The sequence below is a fragment of the Sorex araneus genome, chromosome 6, assembly GCF_027595985.1.
Source record: "Sorex araneus isolate mSorAra2 chromosome 6, mSorAra2.pri, whole genome shotgun sequence".
NCBI classification, from domain to species: Eukaryota; Metazoa; Chordata; class Mammalia; order Eulipotyphla; family Soricidae; genus Sorex; species Sorex araneus.
Window position 1 is genome coordinate 167,962,077 of NC_073307.1, and position 27,490 is coordinate 167,989,566.

General features: G+C 61.3%; 1 protein-coding gene across 2 annotated transcripts; it reads left to right on the top strand.

Annotated features, from left to right (window-relative positions):
- The first annotated feature begins 35 nt into the window (after positions 1 to 35).
- Positions 36 to 27,387, top strand: AP2A2 (adaptor related protein complex 2 subunit alpha 2). 2 transcript variants are annotated; one of them, XM_055141239.1, is made up of 22 exons: positions 36 to 217; positions 6,720 to 6,788; positions 8,613 to 8,755; positions 9,097 to 9,290; positions 9,701 to 9,830; positions 10,223 to 10,324; positions 16,878 to 16,986; positions 18,899 to 19,049; positions 19,360 to 19,528; positions 19,852 to 19,989; positions 20,451 to 20,633; positions 20,699 to 20,796; positions 21,241 to 21,472; positions 21,913 to 22,086; positions 22,369 to 22,529; positions 23,797 to 23,879; positions 24,743 to 24,832; positions 25,677 to 25,800; positions 26,086 to 26,202; positions 26,296 to 26,365; positions 26,622 to 26,756; positions 27,110 to 27,387. In XM_055141239.1, the coding sequence occupies exons 1-22, from the start codon at positions 151 to 153 to the stop codon at positions 27,185 to 27,187; spliced, it is 2,817 nt and encodes a 938-aa protein (XP_054997214.1). In that variant the 5' UTR covers positions 36 to 150; the 3' UTR covers positions 27,188 to 27,387. The 2 variants fall into 2 exon arrangements, with proteins under 2 accessions (XP_054997214.1, XP_054997215.1); XM_055141240.1 differs by having other exon boundaries at positions 18,902 to 19,049.
- Positions 27,388 to 27,490: the final 103 nt, after the last annotated feature.

The following is a 27,490-nucleotide window of genomic DNA, read 5'->3' on the forward strand; positions in this document are numbered from 1 at the left end:
TGCGCGCGCGCGACGGCGAGCGTGTGTGCGTGCGCGTGCGCGGCGGCCGCTCGGGCAGAGGCGGCTCCTGGGCGGCGGCGACGGCGACGCGCGCCCCCCGCGTCCCTCCTGCCCGGCGCGCCCGCCGCGGCCGCTCCCCGGGGCCCGAAGATGCCGGCCGTGTCGAAGGGGGACGGGATGCGGGGCCTGGCGGTCTTCATCTCGGACATCCGCAACTGTGAGCTGCGGCGGGGTGGGGGGGCGGGAGGCGCAGGGCTGAGGCGCGGGGGGCGCGGGGGCCGCAGGGCTGAGGTGCGGGGGGCGCAGGGCTGAGGCGCGGGGAGCGCGGGGCGGGCGGCGCAGGGCTGGGGCGCGCGGGGCGCAGGGTCGGGGCGCTGGCGGGGCGGGGGCGCAGGGCTGAGGCGCGGGGGGTGGGGCGCGGGCCGGGGGCTCAGGCTGGGGCGCGGGGCTGCAGGGCTGCATCGAGCAGGGCGGGACCCCGCGGGTGCAGAGGCTGCGGGTTGGGGGCCGGGTGGGCGCGCAGGTGGGTGTCCGGGTGGGGGGGGGGGAGCGCGGGCTGCGGGCGGTGCAGGGGGCTCCGGGGGTCCGGCGTCAGTCCGTTCTGCGGGTGGGGGTCTCAGGCTCTGGGCTCCGGGGGTGCAGGGCAGGGTCCAGGGGCGTCCTTGTGGCCCTCCGTGGGCCCCGCGCAGGCTGCGGTGGGGGCAGGGCTGAGCTCTGCCGGGGGCGTCTGTGCCCAGCTGGGGTCCGCTGCGCCCGGTGCCGGCCACTGTTCCTGTCCCCTGGCCAGCAGCCTTGGCGCTTCCCCCGGGTGGATTCCCGCCGGGTGTCTGGCCCTGCTGCCCGTGAGGACCCCACGGGGTGGGCTGGGGCTGGCGGAGACCCCCGGGGTAGGCAGGAGACCGCCGCAGACTACCTGGACGTGGCCTCTGCCCAGCGTGTGCATTGAAGCGTGCCCTCGCCTCTGCCCGCTCCAGGCCACCTCCCTCTGACCTGGCCGCCGGCCCCGCCTCCCCGCGCTCGGCAAGCGGGTTCAGTGCCCTCCGCTCCTGCCCCTTTGCTCGGGCAGCGAGTGTCTGGCCGGCGCGAGGCGCTGTGAGGCCGGGAGTGGGTGCCGCTGTCGGGGGAAGGAGTGGGCGGTTCTCCTTGGCCTGGTCACCTGCTGCAGGATGCGGTGCCCGCTTTGCTTGTGTGGGGGTCGCAGCCGTGTGTGTGTGCACGCGTGTGCACGTGCTTGCGTGTGTGTGTGCATGTGTGCGTGCATGTGTGCCTGAGTGTGGGCACCTTGGGCCCTGCTGTCTGTGTCGTGTTGAGCTGCGTGGGGCCCACGGCAGACAGACCTTGCATGTGCGGCCGGAGTGGAGCCCGCTGAGCACGTGGCTAGTGCAGAGGCGGCTCTGGGGGTCACTTCCTGGGGCACCTCTCTGGGAGCTGTCCCGTTGCTTCTGGTCAGTGGTGGCCGAGTCGCCGTCTGTCCCTCCCCGTGCAGTGGGTCTCAGGGCGAGCCAAAGCCGCTCCCTGGCACCCGTGCAGGCTCCTGGGTCTCGCCGCCTGAGTGCCCGCCTGCGGTGCCGTGGAGGCAGAGCCCCTCGCGGTGGCCGGCTTCTCGAGGGGTCCGTGAGAGACGGAGCTTCCCTCCGGCTTGGCCCTCCACCCCCTCGAGGGCGGGTGCAGCCTGGGGTCCCTGTGCCCATCCTGCAGCGCCCCTTCCTCTCAAGGCGCGTGCCCCACGCCATCAGCTTGGCCCCGAGTCACCCGGGCAGAACCAGCCGAGCTGTCTCCGGGGCCGGAGCTGCAGACAGACTGGGGTTGGTCCGGGTGTCTCAGTGGGGGCCCGTCAGAGTGGATTGTGTGGGCAGGCCTCAAAGCACGGGGGTCACATCTGCCCTGCCCCCTGGCTGGTGTCCTCAGAGACAGGCCCGAGATGGGCTCAGCTGCAGGTGCTGCGGGGGCTGGGGAGGGGGTGGCAGCGTCTGCTGTCTGAGGAAGTGGGGCGGCCCCGTGAGTCACGCTGGAACATCCCCAAGGTTGGAAAACGTTGTTCGGGGCTGGAGAGACAGTCCAGTGGGTCCGCAGATGGGGATCAGCCGGAGCTTCGGCGTGACGGTGAAGCCTGGGGGTGCTTGTGGGAGCACGTCCGAGTCTGCCTGTCCTTTGCCACTTTTGATTTGCTTTTTGCTATTTTGGTTTTGGGGCCACAGCCGCCTGGTGCTCCGGGCTGGTCTCAGCAGGGCCCTGGGGCCTCGGGGTCCGGCCCCGTCTCCACTCCTGCCTCGGCCAGGGCCTGCCGCTGCACGAGGCCTGGCTTCCAGCCCACACCAGGAAAACGCCTTTCGCCAGTGCTGACTGCGCGTCCATCGGGAAGGTGCTGACTGGGGAAGGCGCTTCCTGCCGCTTCCTCCCGCCGCCCTTCGAGATGCTGACTGGGGAAAGGCGCTTCCTCCGCTTCCTCCCACGGCCGCCGACTCCTTTCCGAGGAGCTGATTCCAGAAGTGGAACAGAGGGCGCGGAGGGACCCTGTGCCGGAGGGGGGAGGGTCGATGCTGGTGCCGGCTGCTGTGCTGGGCTGAGGGCTCCTTCCACGCCTCGGTCTGGGTTCCGTCCCCAGCAGCACGTGATCCCCTGACGGTGTGTGCCCGCAATGCACATGTCTGCCTGTGCGTGTGCATGTGTGAGTACATGTGTGTACGTATGCAGGAATTGGAGTCTCTTAGGGCCAGGGGTGGAGCTGGATGGGGCGAGTGCGTGGTGGCGGGTCCTCCAGGGTCCCGACCCCTGTGGCCGCCCTTCGGTGCTGGGCAGTCAGGTGCACAGGCCTTGGCTGGCGGCCGTCCCGTGAACGATTTAGCTCACCAGAGCCCTGCTCCCAGTTCCAGACACGCTGAGAAGTGTTGGGAGCCTGAGCGTTGTGAGCCCCGGGTCCTGGAGCCCTAGACCTGGGGTGTCTAGAGGGAAGAATCAGGTGGACGGTGCTCGTGTCCTCCGTGGGCACGCCAGGCCCACCTGCCTGAGCCTGGCCAAGTGGGAGCTGCCCTGGGGGGGCCTGGACTCTGGCCATGGCTCTGCATTGGAGATGCAGCCTGCTGGCTGGTTTCCCTGCCACCATCTGTGGCAGCAGGCAGGTGCCTACCAAGTACCACCATCCTGGCAGAGCTGCGTGTGGACCCCGGCCTCTGCAGAACCTTTGGGAACTGCTGCCATGCTGGGCATGCAGGGGGCAGCGAGCATGCAGGGAGTGAAGAATGGTCAGCATGCAGGGGAGCGGCGGGGGTGCAGGGGAGCGCAGACCATTCAGGGGAGTGCAGGCCATGCAGGGGAGCAGTAGGGGTGCTTGAGAGCGGTGGGGGTGCAGGGGAGCTGCGGGGGTGCAGGGGACTGCAGGCCATGCAGGGGAGTGGCGGGGGTGCAGGGGAGTGCAGGCCATGCAGGGGAGCGGCGGGGGTGCAGGGGAGTGCAGACCATTCAGGGGAGTGCAGGCCATGCAGGGGAGCAGTAGGGGTGCTTGAGAGCGGTGGGGGTGCAGGGGAGTGGCGGGGGTGCAGGGGAGCGCAGGCCATGCAGGGGAGTGGCAGGGGTGCTTGAGAGCAGTAGGGGTGCAGGGGAGTGGCGGGGGTGCAGGGGAGCGGCGGGGGTGCAGGGGAATGGAGGCCATGCAGGGGAGCGGTGGGGGGTGCAGGGGAGCACAGGCCATGCAGGGGAGCAGCAGGGGTACAGGGGTGCAGGGGAGTGCAGGCCATGCAGGGGAGCAGCAGGGGTGCAGGGAGCGGCAAGGGTGCAGGGAAGTGCAGGCCATGCAGGGGAGTGGCAGAGGTGCAGGGGAGTGGCGAGGTGTCCTGGTGGCTGTGCCTGGTTGGCAGGACGGGGCAGCCTCACTTGCTTTGTGTTTGGGCCCCTCCGGCAGTGCCCAAAGGGGAGACGCCATGTCTGGTCATGCTGGGGCCACCTCAGGCTGCCCACGCTGCGTGTGTGCGCTGCCACCCTTATGCCGTGGGCCCCGAGCCCTGCTGTAGCCCAGGCGGAGTCAGGAGAGGACCAGGAGGGTGCGTGGCCCGTGGCCGTCTCCTGGCAGTGGGAGGGGGTGGCCGCAGGCTCCGAGGCCAGGAAGTGGGCCCTGACGACAGTGGTGGGTGTGGAGAGACTGCCTGGGCGTGAGCAGGTCACTGTTCCCCCATGCGTTGAACGGGTCACCCCTGCGCAGCCCTGCATTCCGGGTGCCCCAGCCTCAGACGGCCCTGGATGGGCCCACAGGCGCGCCCCCTGGGGCCTTCTGTCCTGTGCTGGGCCTTCCTCTGAGTCTCACCGCACCCCAGGGCTCGTGTCTCAGGGAGCGGAAGCGTGAGGACCCCGGGGGCTGATGGCTGCTCTTTTGGGGCAACCCCGATGTCCATCATGGGGACCTGCAACTGTCTCACAGGCGTGCAGAGTTGGAGCCACACGAGGAGCAGAAGCATGTTGGTCCCCAGGGTGTGGCGCAGGGGTTCTCTTGGCACTGCCCGGCCCACGGGGGTCTGCCTTCAGCTGCTTGTGCTGGGCAGGGCTGGGCGTGGAAGGGTGGGGGCCGGCACTGTCAGCTCTGCCGGTGTCTGTCCGAGGATTGCCGGCGTTCTCCCGTGTGGGCGCCTTGTCGGCTGCGCTGCAGCTTCTCGGGTGCTGAGTGGGGACACGGGCGAGGAGTGCAGGTGCCCACTCTGCCCACGGCTGGGTGCTGGCATGTTCAGTGTGGAGACTCGGTGCTTTGAGTCAGCCTGTAACTGGCAGAGACAGAACCCATCCTGGGCGGGATGTGGGTCAGGAGCGGCTGTGTGTGGAGGTGGCAGTGCCTGTCTCTGGGTCTCTGATTCTCGGCACTGTTGCCCCAGCAGGCGTCCACACAGCGAACTCAGGAGGCTGCCAGGTCAGGCATCGCACCAGCTAACCCAGCACACACCCGAGCAGTGGGCTTGGCTTGTGTGATGAAAGACACATGCTCACACGTGTACAGCGTAGACACAGTGCATAAGAGCATGCACAGACACAGGCGCACACAGACACACACAGGCTCACAGGCACACACAGGCTCACAGGTGCACACAGACACACACATAGCTCACAGGTGTGCACATACAGACTCACATAGACACACAGGCTCACACAGACACACACAGGCTCACAGGCACACACAGACGCATACACAGGTTTACAGGTGCACACAGACACACACACAGGCTCACAGGTACACACAGACACACACACACAGCTCAAAGGTGTGCACATGCAGACTCACACAGACACACAGGCACACAGACAGGCTTATACAGGCACACACAGATGTACACACAAGCGCATGGCACAGGCACATATGGGCACACAGAGTCACACAGGCATGCACATGCATACATATGCATATGCAGGCACACAAAGGTGCACAAGGCACTCGCATGTATACACACAGGCACACAGACTTGCACGCAGGCGCACGTGCTCAACCATATGTGTACATGCACACAAGAACACGTACACACAAGCTCACAAGGTGCATGTGCACCACCATATGTGTACATACACAGACATGCATAAGCTCACATAGGCACGTAAGGCACTCACAGGTGCACACAGGTTTACACACAGGCATACATGCACTACCATATGTGAACATGCACACACTGGCATGCTTGTGCTCAGTACCACCATCTGTCCATGTATTCTGGTTCTGTGCAAAAGTGGGGAGAGGCCAGAACAGGGCCGGTTCTCTGCCCCCCAGCCCAGTGGGGCCATGTGAGCTGCGGGTCACATGGACAGCTGCACTGGTGGCACGTGTGGGCCAGGGCCGTGTGAGCTGTGGGTCACGTGGACAGCTGCAGTGCTGGTGTGTGTGGGCCAGGGCTGGGTGGAGGTGCCGAGAGCAGCTCATGGGGTCCTGCTGGTATCCCTGGAGCTTTTCAGCGTAGATGTGACGTGACCCCACATTCTGCTTCTAACTGGTTCACCCTGGCTTTGCTGTCGGGAGGCAGCGGGGCAGGTGTGCCCGGGGGACCAAGGTGCTTCCTGGCAGGGCAGGGCGAGGGGAACACCCCTTTCTCTTGGCGTTTGGCAGCTGCAGTGTCCTCCCCCTCCCTCTATTCTCCTCTCCTCCCTCCCTCCCTCCCTCTTCCTCTTCCTCCTTCCTCCTTCCTTCTTTTGTGTTTTTGTTTGGTCTTTGGGCCACACCAGTGGTGCTCAGGACTTACTCCTGGCTCTGTGCTCAGGTATCACTTCTGGCACAGCTCAGGGGACCCTGTGTGGTGCCAGAAATAGAACCCGGGCTGGGGATTGAATCTGGGTTGGCTGCATGCAAGGCAAGCACCCTCCCTGCTGTGCTTGCTGTCTCTCAGCCCTTCCTTTACTCTGCAAAACAGAAGGGGGTGTCCAGCTCGTGCCCTGCCCCCTGCCCTGTGCTCTGGCTGGGTCCCCGCCAGGCGCGCACACGCTCAGTGCCACCACATCCCGCGGGCTCAGCACAGCCTGGGTGGGGCTGTCAGAGCATCACATGCAGAAAATGGATCTTTGTTTCCTGATCGCGGAATGGGCAAGTCCTGTGTTCCCTTGAGTTGGAGACGGGGTGTGTGTGTGGGGGGGGGGTCTGTGCAGGGGAGCTGTGAGCCTGTGCCTGCCTAGTGCTGGTGGGAGGCAGGAATGGCACCGATGCGAGGCAGGGGTCTCAGGGAGTCGGCGACAGAGGACATGGGCTTGTGCTATCTTTCCAGGCAAAAGTAAAGAAGCAGAAATAAAGAGAATAAACAAAGAACTGGCCAACATCAGATCCAAGTTTAAAGGTAAGCGCGTCTCCCGCTGCTGCCTGTCTCTGGGTGGTGGCACGCTTGCCCCGCACCCGGTCTTCCCTTCACCCCAGCGAGATTCTTGGTAGTTACTGCTGTGAGCCCCGTTAGCATTTAGCATGCTCACTCGCTTGTTTTTGTTGTTTGTTTTATACTTCACTTTTCTTCTGTCTCGGGGCCAGCTGAGGGCCCGCAGGCACGTGTCACCACCATCTCTAGTGGTCTTTTTCCTTTGGAGGGCCACAGCGGGTGCCAGGAGCAGGACCACTTGGTGCCCGAGGGCGGGGCCCTGTGCCATGTGCAGGTCTGGAACACGGCAGGGCCTTGGTGTGCAGCTGAAGGCTGGAGTGCGGCCATGTGGCTCGGGCAGTGCCGGTGGGGATGTGGCTCTGTCCTTGCCACAGGCCCTTGGGTGTCATTGGGGTCCCTGGGGGCCCAGACCCTGGTGTGCCCGCACTGGGGAGCTGGGCTGGTGTTGGTGGCCATGGACACATGGTACTAGCTTCTAGTGGCGGGGAAGGCCTGGGCTGCTGGCGCTGGGGTGACTCAGGAGCAGGCCTCAGACCGAGCGGGCCCAGACTGCCCTGTTCTGTGGTGTGGGGGGTGGGCGGGGGCCGGGCCACAGGGCCTCGGGAGGGACCTGCTGGTGGGGAACGGGGAGCCCCAGCGGTGCATGCTGCCCCCGGGACGGGACGCGGCCATGTAAATGTGCGTCACCGCTGGGGTTGCAGGTGTGCGGGAGCAGCATGCAGCGGCAGAGGGACAGAGAGAGAGAGGATGAGTCACTGAGTCGTGAACAAGCGAGTGTGAAGGTGCGTGACTGAGAGTGAATGAGAATGAATGAGTGTGAACGAGAGTGAGATTAAATGAGTGAGCTAGAGAGAATGAGAAAGTGAGAAAGAGTGAGTGAATGAGTGAGAATGAGCGAGTGAGAGAATAAGTGAGAATAGTGAGTCAGAATGAATGAGTGAATGAGTGATGAGTGAAAGTGAATGACAGTGAGGATGAGTGAGCGAGTGTGTAAGGGAATGAATGAGTGACAGAAAGTGAATGAGAGAATAACTGAGCGAATGAGTGAGCGAGTGAGTGAGTGAGTGAGAAAGGGTATGAGTGACCGAGAGTGAATGAGAGTGAGAGAATGAATAACAGAGTGGGAGAGTGAGTGAGCAAGTGGGCGTGTGCATGTGAGTGTGCAGGTCTCGGGGTGCAGAGTGGGAGGAGACATGCCTCCTGCGTGTGCCCGGCAGGGCCCTCGGACTGCTTGGAACCCCATGCAAGACGAGAGCCGTGTGCGGGCTCCCGTGTGCACTGTGGCCTCTGTCCTTGTCCAAGCCCTGTCCCCCTCACGCTGGGGCACCCCTTGTCTGAGCGCGGAGGCTGCTGGTGGCAGGAGGGGACCACAGTGTCCTTCCCTGGTAGCTGTTGTGCTGGCAGTGGCTGGTTCAGGGCTCTTAGGTTGGGTCCTTGCCCTTGGGTCCTTGCACCTGAGGCTTTACCATGCAGACAGGCCTGTGGGCCTCTGCTCATGTTCCAGAACACGCTGCGTCATGGCAGTGGAAGTGGGTCTGAGGCGGGCAGCCCCAGGCCATGTCAGTTGGGCTGTGGCAGCAGGGCCGGGCACTGGGGCTGTGCCAATGGGGCTGTGGCAGTGGGGACGTGGCAGGAACCTGGGTCATGCTGAGGGTAGCTGTGCCCGCTTCCTCCTGTGCCAGTGGAGCCGCGTTTGGAGGCCTGAGAGGCTGCAGTGCATTGTCGCTGACTGGCACACACCCCGTCCGTGCCGGGAGGGGCCTTGTGCCGATGGCCCCTGCTTCCTCACAGGAGACAAGGCTCTTGACGGCTACAGCAAGAAAAAGTACGTGTGCAAGTTGCTCTTCATCTTCCTCCTGGGCCACGACATTGACTTCGGGCACATGGAGGCCGTCAACCTGCTGAGCTCCAACAGATACAGCGAGAAGCAGATTGTAGGTGCCGCGGGCTGGCGCTGGCCTCTGGCATTCCTACACAGAGCATGTCCCCAGCTATGCCCTGAGCTGCCCTTCCTGCAGTGACCCCACCCCACGTGCATGTAGCCCCTCTCCAACCCCCCCAGTGCTGCCTCCTCTGGGGAAGGCCACCGCCAGCCCCGGGCTCGCCCCTTCCTCATTCAGCCCTGTCCTTGGGAGGGGGCCCTGGGGACAGATCCTGGTGTCCACCCTCAGGTGGCCGTTCAAGCGCTCCCTGGCGGCGTAGACCCGCCTCTCCTTAGGTCGCCGCTTTGTCCCCTGACGGAGCTTGTCGTGCCCCTCTGCCCGTCCCGGCCCAGGGCTACCTGTTCATCTCTGTGCTGGTGAACTCCAACTCCGAGCTCATCCGCCTCATCAACAACGCCATCAAGAATGACCTGGCCAGCCGCAACCCCACCTTCATGGGCCTGGCCCTGCACTGCATCGCCAACGTGGGCAGCCGCGAGATGGGCGAAGCCTTTGCTGGGGAGATCCCCAAAATTCTGGTAGCGGGGTGCGTGCCCGGGTCCTTGAAAATGTGTCTTTTTGGTGCCTGCCGGACGGAAATGATGGGGAGCCGAGGCCCGCCCCCTCCGCCCATGTCACGGGCTCCACCTCCGTCGTGCGGGAGACCAAATCCACACCCCTGCACCTCACTCTGCCAGCATTGCTGAGAACGTGGGGTCCTGGCCCGATCCCAGTCTGGGGTGTGCTGAGTTGGGGAGTAGATCCCCGATGACCGCATGGCACCCCCAGCTCTTCTGGCCCCACCTGGCTGAACACACACCCGGCCTCAGCCGCTGCTAGGGGTGGGCGGGGGCTGCCGCCTGCTCTGTCCTGCATGGACGCGTCTCCACGGTCGCCTGTTGTCTTCTGGGGACGCCGGTGGGCTCTGTTCCTGCTGTCTGAGTGTCTGTGTTTCAGGGACACCATGGACAGTGTGAAGCAGAGTGCAGCCTTGTGCCTGCTGCGCCTGTACCGCACATCTCCGGACCTGGTGCCCATGGGCGACTGGACCTCCCGCGTGGTGCATCTGCTCAATGACCAGCACCTGGTGAGGTGCCGACCCCGGACCCAACCCTGCCCACCCACTACCCTCGACCCTCCCGTCCATTGCCCTGCCCCCACGCCCCGTGTACCTGCTGGCCCCAGCCCCAGGCTGTCCTCCTAGGCCAGGCCTCACACGCTGGTGTTTGATTTGCCCCCAGAGCGAGCAAGTGAGTGAGCTCTTGAGAGCAGGAGAGAGTGGCACAGGGCACGCTGGGGCTCAGAGGGCTGAATCCTCAGCAGCTCAGGGTAGGAGCATGCAGATGTTCCGGAGGACCCCAAGTCTCTGTCCCCAGGGGACCCTGAGTCTCCCTGTGCTCCGGGGGTCCCTGGGAGCGTAGCAAGACCTCAAGTTCACCTTGCTCCCAGAACCTTGAGTGTCACTGCCATGTCTTTCAGGGCGTGGTGACTGCTGCCACCAGCCTCATCACCACCCTGGCACAGAAGAATCCTGAGGAGTTCCGCACATCTGTGTCTTTGGCTGTCTCCAGACTGAGCAGGGTGAGTCCTGCAGGCCCCGGGGAGCCTCCCCTGGTTGGGTGTCTGCTGTGTACTGGTCTAGAGGTTCCGTCTGGCGGCACCTAGGCTTCTCTGGGTGTAGCAGGATGCTTTGAGAACTGTCGTGTCAGTCAGGGGAGCCAGAGCAGAGGAGTTTGGCAAGAACATGCTGGGATATGCATGGCGCGTCAGGGTAGTGCCCACACTGCATCCTTCTTGCTCTAAGTCACCACTCTGCTTGGGTGTCCAGGGCTACGCTGGGATGCCAGGTTGCGAGTACACGTTTGTCTCATCTTACTTCATCTTAACTACAATCCATGTACATAATCTTATTTCAAAATTGTCTTTCCTCACCTCATCACCTCACCTCATACTTGCCTCACCTCACACTTGCCTCACCTCACTCATCTCACACTCATCTTACCTCATACTTACCTCACACTCACCTTTTTATCTTTGCATCACATAACACTTACCTTACACCTCACCTGACCTCACACTCACCTTACATCATAACCACTTCATGCACCCCTAACTTTACATCATCTCACCTTACACTCACCTCATCTCACCCTTCACACACAAACCTCATTTTACATCACTTCAGCTCACTCCCCTCACCTCACCTCACACTGGCATCACCTCACCTCACATTCACCTTGCCTCACTTCACATTTGCTCCACTGCATCTCATCTTCTTATCTCACTCTTGCCTCACACACATCACCTCATACTAGCCTTAACTGACACTGACCTCTCACCTGACCTCGAACTTTCCTTTCCTCACCTCATACTCATTTCAGCTGACACTTTCCTCATCTACCTCACACTCATCTCACTTCACATTTGCCTTACCTCAAACTCACCTCACCTTATCCCTAACCTCACCTTAACTCATACTTGCTCACCTCATACTCACCAAACCTTCCCTCATCTCAATTTGCCTTACCTCACCTCATCTCTCCTCACACTCTCCTTACTTCACACTAACCAGACCTCACCTCACCTCACATTTGTCTCACTTCAAACATGCCTCACGTCACATTTGCCTCACCTCACTCCACCTCATTATTGCCTCTCCTCACCTCATTCACTTCACTCTCTTCCTCTTTTTTTTTTTTTTCTTTTTGGGTCATACCCGATGATGCACAGGGATCACTCCTGGCTCTGCACTCAGGAATTACCCCTGGCGGTGTTCAGGGGACCATATGGGATGCTGGGAATCGAACCCGGGTCGGCCGAGTGTAAGGCAAACGCCCTATCCGTTGTGCTATCTCTCCAGCCCCTCACTCTCTTCCTTTTACTTCACACTCGACTCACCTCACCTCACACTTGCTCTCTTCACCTCACATTCGACTCACATCAATTGGCCTCACCTTATCTCATCTTTTTTTTTTTTTTTTTTTGCTTTTTGGGTCACACCCAGCGATGCTCAGGGGTTACTCCTGGCTTTGCACTCAGGAATTGCTCCTGGCAGTGCTTGGGGGACTATATGGGATGCCGGGGATCGAACCCGGGTCGGCAGCGTGCAAGGCAAACGCCCTACCCGCTGTGTTATCGCTCCGGCCCCTCATCTCATCTTTAACCAAACTTTACCTTACTCACTCATCTAACCTTACCTCACCTCACCTCACGCTTGTGTTACCTCACTTCACTTCACTCTTGCCTCTCCACCTGATTCACCTCACTCTCATTTTACCTCTTACTTGCCTCACCTTACCTCACATCTGCTCACCTCACCTCACATTCACCTCACTTCACATTTGCCTCATTTCAAACTCACCTCACCTCACCCCTAATTCACCTTGCCTTACACTCGCGTCATCTCACCTTACCTCATCTCTTGCCTCACCTCACACTCATCTCACCTACTTCACACTTACCTCATCTTTTTTTCACCTCATTGTTATCTTGCTTTGCCTCACTTCACACTAGCCTCACCTCAACTCATATTCGCCTCTCTTTATACCTTACCTAACACTTGCCTCACCTCACTGTATTTTACAGTTGCCTCACCTCACCTGATTTGCCTTAAACTTACCTTACCTCATATTCACCTCACATCACTTCACCTCATTTCACCTTGCCTCACCTTACACTTGATTCACCTCACACTTGCTTCTTCATGTTCAGCTTGCCTCACCTCACCTAACCTCACTCACACCTCACTTTCTTCATGCTTGCCTCAGCTCACCTCACTTTTCTCATCTCACCTTCACCTCCCCTCACACTTATCTCATCTCATACTTGCTTTAACTCACCTCACCTCAGTTTGCCTCACCTCACACTCAACATACCTCACCTCATCTCACATTCACCTTACCTCACACTTGAGTCAGCTCATCTCACTTTATAACTTGCCTCACGGTACACTCCCTTTACCTCACCTCACATTACACTTGCCTCATATCACCTACTTAAAACTCTCCTCATACTCTCTCTGTAACTTACCTCACACTTGCTTTTTTTTGCCTTGCACTCACCTCACATCTCACCTCCTACTTGCCAGCCACAATATACACTCCTCACTTGTCTCACCTCACACCGTATTTGACAGAGACATTTCTGTCATTATACAATTACATTACCTCACCTCATTTTGCCTCATTCTCAACTCATCTCTTACCTCTCCTCATACTTAACTCACTTCACATTCACCTTACTACAACTCAGTTTACCTCACCTCACTTTATACTTGCCTGACCTCTCCTCACACTTGCCTCACCCCACACCACATACCTTACTCACCTCATGCTCACCTCACTATCTCATCTCACTTCCTACTCTCCTTAACTCACTTCACACTCACCTCACAGTCACCTCACTGCACAAGCACCTCACTGCACTTTATCTCACACTTGTCACACCTTATCTCACCTCACACTCACTTCTCATAGTCACCTCACTTCATACTCACCTTACCTCACCTCACCTCACCTCATATTTACCTCACACTTATGTCACACTCACCTTTCTTCACACTTACCTCATCTCACTTCACCTCACCTCATGTCACACTTGTCTTACCTCACCTTATACTCTTTTCATTTCACACTTTATCTCATTGTCTTATGTTCCCCTCCTCATGCTCCCTGCCACTCACTTCACACTCTGCTCACTGGCCTCTCACAGCACTATTTGGGACCAGGCCTTTGTGCTGAGCAGTATGGATTGTGACTGACATCAGGCTCTGCATTTTTATCTTTGACATGGGTTTTCACATTTGTCTTACCTTATCTCACATGTGTTTCACCTCACCTCACACTTGGCCTCACATGACACTTCACCTCACACTGTGTCACATCAAGCTCAACTCATACCTCTCCTAACCTCATTTCTCCTCATATTCTCCTCTCCTTTTCTCGTCTTACCTCATTTTATTCTTCTCGCCTTACGAACGCCTCACCTCATCTTACATCTACCTCACCTTTTCTCCTCTCACCTCATCTCACATTTCAGTCACCTCACTCTAGGCCTCATGTCACTTACCTTACCTTACATTTGTCTCACATCATACTCACCTCACACTTGCCTTAGCTCACTTCATCTCACGTTCACCTCATGTTACATCATACTTGCATCACTTTACCTCACCTCATCTCACACTCTTGCCTTACCTCACACTCACCTCACACTTCATGCTCCCTGCCGCTCACCTCACACTCTGCTCACTGGCCCTCAGCACTGTCTGGGACTGTTCCTTTGTGCTGGGCGTTGTGGAATGTAGGTGGCGCTGGGCTTTCCTCTTCTCTCCTTGTGACATGAGGGGATTCCTGTGGCCGGCAGCTGCTGTGGACTTGTCCCTTCTCGGGAGGGACGTGGTGTGCATGACTTCAGAGGTCGTCATGCTGCCAGTGCCATTTCCCATGCCACATCTTGGGCTCTGTGGGCCAGGCTGTGTGGGGCTGTGCCACGGGTGCCAGATGTTCCTGAGGAGGTGCTGCCTCAGGTGTTGCCAGGATATCTGCTGTCCTCAGCCCTTGAGCCTCGTGTTGGGGCAGCCTGCTGCCCTCTGGTCAGTTCTTTGATCTCTGTTTTCTGGAGCTGCGCCTGCCTCTTCCTGATCGTCTGAGCAGTTGGCCTTGGGGCTGCCACTTCTGTGAAAGGCCCAGTAGGTCCCACTCTGCTGCTGTCCCTGTTGTGTGGAGGCTCTTTGCACTAGCGTGGGCTTGTGGCCGGTCTTCGAGGGGACCGTGCCTGTCCACGCTTAGCTGTCCGTCACCTGCAGTGGCTGTTAATGGTTGCAGCTTGTCTGTACTGCCATGTCCCATCTCGTGCCTGAGAAGGTGCCCCCCGTGCTCTTCTACATGTGGCCTCCAGGTGGCACTGTGTCCCTGTTCTGCAGCCCCAGGCTTTCTTGGCTGTGTTGGGCACAGTGGCCTCAGGAGTCGGACTCGGCAGGCTGCTTCTGGGGCAGAACTCATGGCGCTGCCTGTCAGCCATGGGGGTCTGCGCACCAGCACCTCCCCTCCCAGGGATGCTGCAGATTTCCAAGTAGAGGGTCTCTCCGTCTGCACAGCTCCGCTTCCGTTTTCCGTGCTTTTTTGACTCCCGGGTCCCTGAGAGGTGTCAAGTGTCACTTTGCCCCCTCTGGTGACTCATGTGCTTTTATATAAGCCTGGGGCTGGCATGTGTGCCCGAACTTTGTGCTTACACAGTGCTCGGTGAGCAGTGATGGGCACTGTGGTGCCCACGACCCCTCTCTGGCCCTAGCTGAGCTGGGACCTGCTGCTCTCTGCCCCTGACCCTTGTCACGCAGAGGCCCGAGCACTGGCAAGGAGGCCCAGGCCTGAGCGCCGAGTTGGGCGTGGCCTCTGAATGCTGCTGTGTGGGGTCTGACGAGAACTGAGGGAGATGGGGAGGGCAAGTGCTAAGGTCCATGGCGACGTTGGTGCCCTGTTAGCTGGGGAACGGGGCTCTGCCAGAGAGGCTTCTCACGGGCGTCCAGCTTGACGCGCTCAGGAAACACTCGTGTGGCCGGGCTGTCGCGCGCGGTGGCATTTGCTGTCCTCACTCCGTTTGGTTTTGTTGGCAGGAGGTCCTGTGCCTTCCCCCTTTCTCTCAGGTGTTTGCGCCTTCTTTCGTGTTGCTGTGTAGGGGGCAGGCCCGTCCCCTCTACCTTGGGGCCCCCACACCTTGTCCCTGTCCCTGTGTGAGGGGCAGGCCCGTCTTTCAGTGTGTCCGTGCCGGGCTGCAGAGTTGTCCAGAGAACCTTCCCGAGCTGTGGAACTGTTGGCTCGAAGGCCGGGGGGCTCTTGCCCAGTGTCAGTCGGGAGAGGCTGAGGCGACGGCAGTGTTCTCTGACCCGGAGCCTACGCGGGTGCACACCATGGAGTGAGGTGGACACCGGACTCCCTCCCGGGGAAGAAGGTGTGCGAGTCCGGGCCGGGAGCCTGTTTGGGGGAGAGGGCCGCCCTCACAGGACACATGGGCACAGCTGTTCACAGGCGGACATGGACTAGGCAAGACACCGCCCCTGAAGGGCCCACACACGACAGACATGGGCGTGGACACCCTTAGGGCCCACACACGACAGATATGGGCAAGGGCACTCTCAGGGCCCACACAAGAAGGACACGGGCACGGATACCCTTAGGGCCCACACGCGATGGACGCGGGCACAGAATATCCTCAGGGCCCACACACAACAGACATGGGCACAGAACCCTTAGGGCCCACACATGATGGACGCGGGCACGAGCACCCTCACGGCTCACACACGACAGACATGGATACCCTCACGGCCCACACACGATGGACATGGGCACAGGACATCCTCAGGGCCACCCAGACGGACATGGGCACGGGCACCCTCAGGGCCCACACATGATAAACACAGCACAGGACACCTTCAGGGCCCACACACGATGGACACAGGCACAGGATACCTTCAGGGCCCACACATGACGGACATGGCCACAGGACACCCTCAGGACCCACACACAATGGACATGGGAACAGGACACCCTCAGGGTCCACACACAATGGACACGGGCACGGACACCCTCAGGGCCCACACACAATGGACACGGGCACGGACACCCTCAGGGCCCACACACAATGGACACGGGCACGGACACCCTCAGGGCCCACACACAATGGACATGGGCACGCACACCCTTAGGGCCCACATGACAGACACAGGCACGGACACCCTCACAGCCCATACACGATGGACATGGGCACAGGACACCCTCATGACCCACACACGATGGACACGGGCATGGGTACCCTCAGGGCCCACACACAATAGACATGGGCACAGGACACCCTCTGGGCCCGCACATGACGGACACGAGCATAGGACACCCTCAGGGCCCACACACAACGGACACGAACATGGACACCGTCAGGGCCCACACACGATGGACACTGGCACAGGGCATCCTCAGGGCCATCCGGATGGACATGGGCACAGGTGAACGCTGCCCTCAGGATCAGGCTGCGCCGTGTGTACCCTCCCTTGGGAGCCCCAGGCTTGCACTGTCGCTCTACAAGTGTCCGGGGAGCTTCCACCATGCTGGGCCTGCTGTGACGGTCACCTATGCCCCCTTAGATTGTGACGTCGGCCTCCACGGACCTCCAGGACTACACGTACTACTTTGTTCCGGCGCCCTGGCTCTCAGTGAAGCTGCTGCGGCTGCTGCAGTCGTACCCGCCCCCAGGTAAGGCCCAGCTCCTCTGGCCACGCCCGTGTGGGCACTGGGCTGCTGGGTAGATGAGGTGTGGAGGTTCCAAGTTCGTATGTCCGTCCACATGGGCCTCCCGTGGGAGGGGCCAGAGAGTCGTGCTTTGTGTGTTTGTGTTTGGGCTGTATCTGGCAGGGCTCACTGCTCACTCCTGGCTCTGTGCTTGGGGCTCACTCCTGGCTCTGTGCTCGGGGCTCACTCCTGGCTCTGTGCTCGGGGCTCACTCCTGGCTCTGTGCTCGGGGCTCACTCCTGGCTCTGTGCTCGGGGCTCACTCCTGGCTCTGTGCTCGGGGCTCACTCCTGGCTCTGTGCTCGGGGATCAGCCCTGGCTCTGTGTTCAAGGCCAGGAGTGAGCCTGGGGATCAGCTTGGGGATCACCTCTGTGCTCGGGGCTCACCCCTGCCTGGGGGATCACTCCTAGTGGAGCTTAGAGCACCACGTGTGGTTCAGGGAATTGAACCTGGGTAGCCGTGTGCGAGGCAAGTGCCTTCCCTGCTGGACCGGACCGTCTCTCCGAGCCCGTAGAGGGTTCCTTGCTCACGTGTGTGTGGGAGCGTTTGGGCTTCCCAGCTGGCGCACAGAGACTGCTGTAGCCATGGTGTCATGTTGGAATGGAAGGTCATTCTGAACACAGTTGCTGCGGTCAGTCACCATTTATGCTGTTTTCTGTGTCCAGGGTCCTTTTGGGGAAGGTGGGGGCCACACCCAGCAGTGCTCAGGAGTTACTCCCAGTTCTGCACTCACTTCTGGTGGGCTGGGGGACTCTATGGGATGCCGAGATCAAACCTGGGTTGGCTGCATGCAAGGCCAGTGCTGTGTCAGCAGCCCTGAGCCCTGAGGAGCAGCAGTTCCCCCCCCGGGCCTGGCTCGCTCTCTGTAAGATCTGGTTCCCAGGTCAAGGGCTGCCCAGACCAGACCCGGTGCTCCCCTCTTCTGCCCTGCAGACCCCTGATCCCAATTTGTCCAACCCAGCTGGTGTAGCTCTAGCTGTGGTGGCGCTCGAGCTGTCTGGGGCCTCACACCTGACTTGTGGGTTTGGCTGGAGGCTTACGAACGTCTTCTCACTTTGGTGCTCCTGTGATGCTCTATTTGCTGTGCCAAGAGCAGCGACAGAGAAAAACGTTTTGTTTCCGTTTCTCTCAGCCTTTATAAGTCACACTGTGACTCAACATAAATATGTTGACCTAGCACAGTTTTGTGTGTGTGCATGTGTGTATGTATCTTGTGTGTGGTGGTGTGTGCAGTGCATGTGTATCTAGTGCGTGCATGTGGTGTATATGGGTGGTCATGTGTCTTTGTGTATGTGGTATGCACATGTACGTGCATGTGTCATGACATGTGCTATGCATGTAGGGTGGCAAGTCTGGTGGTGTGTGCATGTGTGGTGACGTGTATACACATGCACATGCATGTAGTCGTGGGATGGCGTGTGTGGTAGCATGTGGCATTTGGTGGTTTGTGCAAATGTAATATGATACATATGTCTGATGTGCACTGTGGTGGCATGTGTATACATGTATATTTGTGGCATGTATATAGTATGTATGCGTGGTCATCTGTAATGTGCACATGAGCTTGTGTGGTGTGGCTCATGTATGGTAGAGTGCGTGTGGTGGCACGTGTGGCATGTGAGTAAGTGTGGTGTGCACCTGTGTGGTGGCACGTGTGTAGTGTGCACCTGTGGGGTGGCGTGCGTGTGGTGGCTCCTGTGGTGGCTCCTATGAGGTGGCACACGTGTGGAGGCTCCTGTGAGTTGGCTTGTGGTGCCCACATTCAGGGGCTCTCCCAGTCCTCAGTTGCGCCCTCAGTGGCTGACAGTGTGCACAGGGTCTGGGCTGATGGGGCTGGGCAGGCGGCCGCAGTGCTGAGGCTTCATCTCTTGCCCAGAAGACCCCGCAGCGCGAGGCCGCCTGACTGAGTGCCTGGAGACGATCCTCAACAAGGCCCAGGAGCCTCCCAAGTCCAAAAAGGTGCAGCACTCTAACGCCAAGAACGCGGTGCTCTTCGAGGCCATCAGCCTCGTCATCCACCATGACAGGTGGGCCGGGGTCGCCCGATTCCCTAGCGTTCTTTCCAGGGGCCTGGCTGGGGCCAAGGCTGCCACATGGGGCTCCTTCGGTGGTGCAGGCTGCTCTCAGGCAGCACAGAGGGAGGGGGTGGCGAGTCGGCTCGGTGGTACTCATCTGTGTGGAGCCGGCCGCCGGCCTCTGCTGACGCCAGCCTGGTCAGAACGTTTGGAGCCCTGAACTCTCCAAAGGGAGGTGTGGGCGGCTGTGGAAGGGCGCGGCCGTTCTCTGGCCATCCTGGCCGCCCTGCCCGGCTGGCACTGTGCCCCTCTGCCCCTGCAGTGAGCCCAATCTGCTGGTGCGTGCGTGTAACCAGCTGGGCCAGTTCCTGCAGCACCGTGAGACCAACCTGCGCTATCTGGCGCTAGAGAGCATGTGCGCGCTGGCTAGCTCCGAGTTCTCCCATGAGGCTGTCAAGACGCACATCGAGACGGTCATCAATGCCCTCAAGGCAAGTGTTCTGCTCCCCACTGGCCCGCAGGATCCCAAGCAGGTGCAAACTGTGCAACAGGTCACTCTGCTGGGAAGAGAACTGCATGGGCCTGCTTCGAAAGGAAACTTGCTCTTGGCCAAAGGAAATGCCCATTTGTCCGGGCACTGTGGGCTGCGGCTGGAGCCCTGTGCTCAGCATGTGTGGCCTGAGGTCCAGCCCCGCCCACGAGACATGAAGGAGCAGGCCCTGAGGGCACGGGGCTAACGCTGCCTGGGTTCCCCTTCCACATGACAGCCCTGGGCTCAGGGCCCACCCATAGCCTCCCTGTGCCTCCCCTGCAGACTGAGCGGGATGTGAGCGTGCGGCAGCGGGCCGTGGACCTGCTCTATGCCATGTGTGACCGCAGCAATGCGCAGCAGATCGTGGCCGAGATGCTGAGCTACCTGGAAGCGGCTGACTACTGCATCCGGGAGGAGATCGTGAGTGCTGTGGTGGGGGCGTTGGAGTCAAGGCCGTGGGTGACTGGCTCTGTCACCTGCTCCAGCATGGTGTGCAGTTGTGTGGCCCAGGAGAGGTGTTCAGAGGCCCGAGAGATGGGATGGAGCAAGGCACTTGCCTTACACAAGGTGCCCCTGGGTTTGATCCCTGGCACCATGTAGGGTATCTGATCCCTGCCTGAAGCAACCCTGAACTGGGAGCACTGAGACAGGAGTAAGCCCCGAGTACCACTGGGGGTGCCCTCCGCCCCTCACCCCAAAAGTCCCTAAAACCAACCAACCCAAAGCTGCTCTGGCTAGCGTCTGGGTGGGGGCTGCATCGTGTTGGTCCTGACCCTGTATCGCATGGGATCTGGGGAGGGGTGGCTCTGGGCCAGGGCCAGGCAGTGGGACAGGGCCGCTGCGGGGGCTACCTGAGCACCCGCCCCACTGGGTCCCCGCAGGTGCTGAAGGTGGCCATCCTGGCCGAGAAGTACGCTGTGGACTACGCGTGGTATGTGGACACCATCCTCAACCTCATCCGCATTGCTGGCGACCACGTGAGCGAGGAAGTGTGGTTCCGCGTGATCCAGATTGTCACCAACCGGGACGACGTGCAGGGCTACGCCGCCAAGACCGTGTTCGAGGTGGGTGCACCTCACCCAGCCCCGCCCGCCTGCTGCGCCCATGGCTCACACCTCTGTCCCCACAGGCCCTGCAGGCCCCAGCGTGCCACGAGAACCTGGTCAAAGTGGGGGGCTACATCCTGGGGGAGTTTGGCAACTTGATTGCTGGGGACCCGAGATCCAGGTGAGAGCTGGGGCTCAGGGTGGGTGCAGCTGCTGAGGCAGCTGCAGGGTGACTGGGGGGGGGCTGGGACAGCTGTGAGGAGACTGCCCGGTGGCTGTGGGACTAGGGAAGCGGCTGTTGGCTATTGGGGTGGCTGTTGGAGCAGCTGTGGGTGGCTGTGGGATGGCTGTGGGGTGACTGGAGTGGCTGTGGGTGGCTTCAGGTGGCTGTGAGGTAACTGGGGTAGTTGTGGGACGCTGCAGGGTGGCTGCAGACGGCTGCAGGGGCCGCGGGCAGGTTGTAGGGTACGGCAGCAGTGTTCATTTGGTATGAGGGGTGCTGGGGGACCGTGGGCAGCCGTCGCGAGCTGTGGCTGGCTGTGGGGAGGTAAGGAGGTCTGTGGGCTGACGGGTGGCTGCGGGCATGTGGCTGTGGTAATGAGGGTCTCTCCTGCTCTGCCCACAGCCCCCTGACTCAGTTCCACCTGCTACACTCCAAGTTCCACCTGTGCAGCGTGCCTGGCCGGGCGCTCCTGCTGTCCGCCTACATCAAGTTCGTCAATCTCTTCCCGGAGGTCAAGACCACCATCCAGGACGTGCTGCGCAGTGACAGCCAGCTCCGCAACGCGGACGTGGAGCTGCAGCAGCGCGCGGTGGAGTACCTGCGCCTCAGCACCGTGGCCAGCACCGACATCCTGGTGCGCGAGGCTCCGGCCCCTCCTGTCCGACCTCCCCTCTGTCCTCTCATCTATCCTCCCATCTGTCATCCCGTCTGTCCTCCCGTCTGTCCTGTCTATCGTCTTGTCTGTCCTCCTGTTCGCCCTCCTGCCTGTCCTCCCGTCTGTCTTCCTGTCTGTCCTCCCATCTGTCCTCCTGTCTGTCCTGTCTATCGTCTTGTCTGTCCTCCTGTTTGTCCTCCTGCCTGTCCTCCTGCCTATCCTCCCGTCTGTCCTCCCATCTGTCTTCCCCTCTGCCCTCCCGAGTGTCCTCCCCTCTGTCCTCCTCTCTGTCCTCCTGTCTGTCGCCGGCCCTTTCAGACCTCGCCCTTCCTCCAGAGCCCCTCCCCCACCAGGCCCCGCCCAGTCGGTCAGCCCCGCCCGCCCCCTGCCTGGTGCCCGCTGATGTGTGGCCTCTCCAGGCCACGGTGCTGGAGGAGATGCCACCGTTCCCGGAGCGGGAATCGTCTATCCTGGCCAAGCTGAAGAGGAAGAAGGGCCGGAGCTCTGTGGGCGGCCTGGAGGCGAGCAAGAGGGAGCGTGGTGCTGACCTCAATGGGGGCCCGGAGCCTGGCCAGGCCATGGCCAGTGCCACGGTGCGTGTTCTGTCACGCCCTCTGCGGCACTGCTGGGGTGGCTGTGCCCGCCTCATCCCCCGCAGCCTGTACCCCCTGGTGGCCACTAGGCCACTCAGCTCCTGGGCTCAGGGGGCTGGGGTGGGACCTGGCGTGGGGGGGTTTGGGGGAGCAGGGTGGGGCCTGTCCCCTCCCACCGCCCAGCCTGTGCCTCCACCTGCCTGCATGTACCCAGAGTCCCAGGGCCTGCACGGAGCAGCGTTTCCCTGGAGCTGGTCTCACAGGCCCTCTCCTCTCTTGCAGTCCACGCCGTCCCCATCTGCAGACCTCCTGGGCCTGGGGGTGCCCTCTGCCCCTGCAGGGGCGCCCCCCACCTCGGCAGGAGGGCTGCTGGTGGACGTGTTCTCAGACTCGCCGTCCACAGCAGCGCCCCTTGCTCCCGGCTCCGAAGATAACTTTGCCAGGTACTGGGGACAAGTGTCCTTGGAGCCCACCTCACCTGTCACCTGTGTCCACACTTGGGGCTCACTGCCTGTCACCTGCTGTGTTTCCCTCCTGGGTGGTGGCCTGGCTGAGGCTTGGTGACTTTTGGCGGTCGCGCGGCCCTGAGCGGTGTGGTGCATCCTGGCCCCCCGCCCCCAGAGCCCCGGGTCTCTGAGGACACCCTGCGTCCGCCCTCATACCGGCAGCTGCTGGCTCCTGGCAGCCCGTAGCTCTCTCTGGGGTCCTTTCTTGTCCTACCTTTTCTGCCAAGGCCGTCTGTCTTGGCCTGCAGCCCCCCAGGAGCCCCGGATGGGGTCCCCGGTGTGGGTGTCCTTGGGGGTGAGTGTTGGTAGGGGTGCCTTCTTGGCATGGCTCCTGAGACTGAGAGCACCTCGCCCGTGGGACTGCCGTGTCCCGGGCCCCACATGGCCAGGCCCTTAGCTCGGCAGAGGGGACTCCTTCAGGCTCCTCGGGGGCGAGAGTGGGCCGCTAAGACTCCCTGCTGCTTTCCCGGCCCCTCCCTCGCGCCAGGCTCCCAGGATGGCAGAGCCCGGCCTTCGTCTGTGTGCCTCAACTCCCCTCTATCTCTTGTCTCAGTGCCTGTGAGTCGTGGTCTGTCCGCATAGGGTTGGTACTCACGGGGACTGGGCTAGAGCTGGACTGTGCTCCTGCTTTCGGCAGCCTCACATTGCTGACTCACCTCACTCGGTCCCTGGCTGGGCCCAGTCAAAAGAGTCAGTGTTGGGGCTGGAGCAATAGCACAGCGGGTAGGGCGTTTGCCTTGCATGTGGCCGACCCGGGTTCGATTCCCAGCATCCCATATGATCCCCTGAGCGCCGCCAGGGGTGATTCCTGAGGGCAGAGCCAGGAGTAACCCCTGAGCATCGCCGGGTGTGACCCAAAAAGCAAAAAACAAAAAAAAAGAGTCAGTGTTAGGAGGGCCTCTCCCGAAGTCACTGCAAAGAAACGGAGGCCAGCGCTGTTCCTGTCCCCTGCTGCTGAGCCACACCACACCACTGCCATGTCCCCTCCTGCCACCGTCCCCTCCCTTGCATCGGTCCCTCCCATTACCGTCCCCACTCCGCCACTGTCCCCTCCCCACCACTGTCCCCTCCTGCCACCGTCCTCTCCCTGCCATTGTCCCCTCCCACGACTGTCCCCTCCCGCCACATGCCCTCTGTCCTGGCTGCAGTGCTCGCTGTGCCCTTCCCCCACCCAAGCGGTGTGGCTCTCCCTGGTGCCCCTCAGGTTCGTCTGCAAGAACAATGGCGTGTTGTTTGAGAACCAGCTGCTGCAGGTCGGCCTGAAGTCTGAGTTTCGGCAGAACTTAGGTACGTGTGGAATCGCTGAATAGCAGTTTCTCGTACAATCGAGCGAGGAGTGTTGACGACTCATTTCCCCAGCGAGCATATCGCACACGGGGTGGTTCCCTGTTGAAGTCCCACAGGGCAGCACCCAGTCTGCCAGGAGGCAGGGAGTGGGCTTGGCATGGGCAAACAGGTGTCTTCTGAGGGCGACAGGAGCTGCGGACCACCCAGGAAGAGGCCCAGCCCAGATGGCTGCTCCCAGTGCAAAGGGACTCGGGGGTGCGGTGGGAGGAGCCTGGGGAACACTGGCCAGGCGTCAGTGCCGACACGCAGCCCATGTGTGTGCCGCCAGCGCTGACCCACCGGGTGGCCACCCACCACCTCCGCTGCTCCTTGCAGAAGGTTGTGGCAGACACAGAGTCCAGGGACGTCTGAGGGTCTGTGGGGACAGCAGCTCCCAGGGGAAGAAGAAAGGTTCTGGAGTCAAAAGGGGTGGCCATGTCTGTGTGGCCCTGAATTGTGTGGCCATGGGAGTGTTTTTCAGAATGACGCTGGGGGCAGAGGCCAATCTCTATGGCCCTGGAGGGTGGCACTTGTGTTCCTACAGATGCAGGGGACGGGGTGGGGCCAGGCATCCACTCGGGCCACTGTCCTGCTCTGGAGCCTCCTCAGGACGCTGGGGTGTCCAGCTCTCCTGGAGCTGAAGTGAGGCTTGCGGAGGGCGAGCACTCGGGAGATGTCTGGGTTCTGGGTGCAGACAGCCTCACGCCCCTGCACCCTGCCATGGGCCTGCTGGTGCTGTCTCCCTGTGCTGGCTGGGGCTGCCCGCTGGGGCTGTGGTGCTGAGCCCGTGTCGGGCACGCGGGACTGCTCTGGGCTTCTTCCAGGCCGCATGCTCATCTTCTACGGGAACAAGACCTCCACGCAGTTCTTCAACTTCAGCCCCACACTGCTGTGCTCCGACGAGCTGCAGGCCAATATCCTTGTCCCCATCGCTGGCCTCCCCCTGGGGCCTTGGAGGAAGCTTCTGTCTGCTGAGAGGGGACTCGGGGGCCAGGTGGGGTCAGCGGGCTGTGTCCCCCGCCATCCTGCTGAGTTGGTTCTCGTGTGATATTTTTGTTTTGTTTGGGGGCCACACCTGGCAGTCAGGGGACATGCCTGGGGTCCTGCACGCGGATCACAGGCCAGGGGCCTCCACGTCCCCTGGGGACAAGTCACTTTGCTCCCAGCTGCCATGGTCAGTCGGGGCTGGCCCCGCCGCCCCTCCCCCCCCGAGTGGAGGAAGAGGAAATGTTCGCAGCCTCCTCCCCGCCACTCTGCCCAGCAGGGCCCTGAGGTGGTGCTTTTGTGGTTTCTGAGGGACCGTCCTGCCCAGACATGACTGGACAGTGAATGCAGGCAGTTGGGTCTGATGAGTAGATGTGGAGATGTGCAGAGGTTCGGGCCCTTCCGGAGCCCAGAGCGGGACACAGAGGGCATTTGACTGAGTGAGGGTCTGCACCTGGCTCCACTCAGCCACACCTCGCCAGGGCCGGTGCTTTGTGCTGTTTTCAAGTGCCACTTAAGACAGTTGTTCTGTTTCACTTAGAAACGTCATTGTGACGTTAGCGTAGGCTTCCAGAGCTGTTGCAGGTCCCCGAGGCCCCTTTGCCCCAGGCACCTTGTGTGTGGCCTGCTGGGTCAGGAGTTTGAGCTCTGGGGAACGAAGTCAGTCTGTCAGAGCCTGCAGTCTGGGAAGGACACAGCCCATGCTACCGGCTGTTCCTCACGCTGGGCCTGGGGTGGGGCCTGGTACTGACGTGGCCGCCTTGACTCCCGCACACCTGAGCCTGCAGACCAAGCCCGTGGACCCCACTGTGGACGGGGGCGCGCAGGTGCAGCAGGTGGTGAACATCGAGTGTGTATCGGACTTCACCGAGGCACCCGTCCTCAACGTCCAGTTCAGGTGGGACCGGGCCCTGGCACGGGCAGGGCTGGGTCAGGCTGGGCTGAGGCTGTGTAGACAGGCGCGCCGGTGTCTCTGTTCCCTTTCTGCAGAGGGTGCGGGGGGAGGGCGGACTCCTGAGGCTGTGCTTTGAGACCGGCCTCCTGTCCTTCTGACTCGGTCTTTCAGAATATTCGGCTTTGATCTTGACTGGATCAGTCAGGAGCACTCTCCCGCCCCCCTCTCAGAGCCCCAAGACCAAGGCTCCAGGTGCCCGTGCCCACTGTAGCCGTCTCTTCTTCGCAGGTATGGTGGCACCTTGCAGAACGTGTCTGTTAAGCTGCCCATCACACTCAACAAGTTCTTCCAGCCCACAGAAATGGCCTCTCAGGATTTCTTTCAGCGTTGGAAGCAGCTGAGCAGGTGAGGTGGACACCCCGTCCGTGGCGCGGGAGCGGGAGCGGCCAGCTGCCAGGAGCCCAGGTGACACAGGCTCTGCGTTGCTCTTGCTCTCAGCCCTCAGCAGGAAGTACAGAACATCTTCAAGGCCAAGCACCCGATGGACACGGAGATCACCAAAGCCAAGGTCGGTGCTGCCCTGGGCACCACCCCCCCCCCACTCCCGTGGTGCTCTTGCGGGCCTCTGCTGGGCCTCTGGTCACTCTTGTCTTGGGGTGGGGGCCAGGGGGCGCTTTGGCCGCACCTGGCAGTGCTCAGGGCTTTTCCTGGCTCTGTGCTCAGGGTTCACTCCTGGAGGGGCTCTGGGGACAAGGCTCCATGCACGGCCAGCGCCTTCACCCCTGCCCCGTCCATCTGGCTCCTGAGCTGGTCTTTCTGCACAGATTATCGGGTTTGGCTCTGCACTCCTTGAAGAGGTCGACCCCAATCCTGCCAATTTTGTGGGAGCTGGGATCATCCACACCAGAACCACTCAGATTGGCTGCCTGCTGCGTCTGGAGCCCAATCTGCAAGCCCAGGTCAGCTTCTGGGAAATGGCTGCCTGGGCCGGCCACAGCTGGCACACTCCATACAGCCCCTTACTGTCCTGCAGGTCACTCTGTGGGGTCCTGAGTGGGAGGCAGCCCTGCTGTCTTGCCAGGGCAATGTCTGAGCCTCCTGGGGCCCTGGTTGTGCCCGTGGGCCCGGGGTTTCACTGCCCTTCCCAGTGCCCTTCCCACTGCCCTTCCCGGGGTTTCACTGCCCTTCGCGCTGTGCCTAGGAGGGAGTTGCGGGTCACAGCTAAGCTGCCTCACAGCCTCCAGAGGTAGTGCTGGTGCTGCTGAGCTGTGGGCTGACGCAGGGCTGAGTTCTGAGGCTGCGTTCCTTGCAGGTTTACCGCCTCACGCTGCGTGCCAGCAAGGAGAGTGTCTCCCAGCGGCTGTGCGAGCTATTGGCCCAGCAGTTCTAGGCGCCGGGACCGGTGGTGGCGCCCGCCTGCTTCCTCGTTCTCGTCCTCGTCTCCGTCCCTGTGTGCACATCAGGCCCCATCTGAGTCCACGCCCACCTGTGCACCTGCCGTGGGTGGGGAGGGTGCAGTGTGGAGGAGCTGGGGCTGTGGGGTTGGGGCAGCTCTGGGGCTGCAACACGCATTAAAGGGAAATGACACGCCGAGGTAGTTTCTGGGGCGCCCTCCGTGCCAGGTCCTGGGCTCCAGGGAAGCCGGTGTGGGGTAGTTCTTTCAGGGAGAAGGGTTGCTCGGGCAGCACAGCTC

Coding starts and splice junctions, on each gene's coding strand:
- AP2A2 (XM_055141239.1), top strand. CDS start 151: ATGCCGGCCGTGTCGAAGGGGGACGGGATGCGGGGCCTGGCGGTCTTC. Junction 24,833..25,676: donor CTCCGACGAGCTGCAGGCCA/ATATCCTTGTCC, acceptor TGACTCCCGCAC/ACCTGAGCCTGCAGACCAAG. Junction 25,801..26,085: donor GTCCTCAACGTCCAGTTCAG/GTGGGACCGGGC, acceptor TCTTCTTCGCAG/GTATGGTGGCACCTTGCAGA.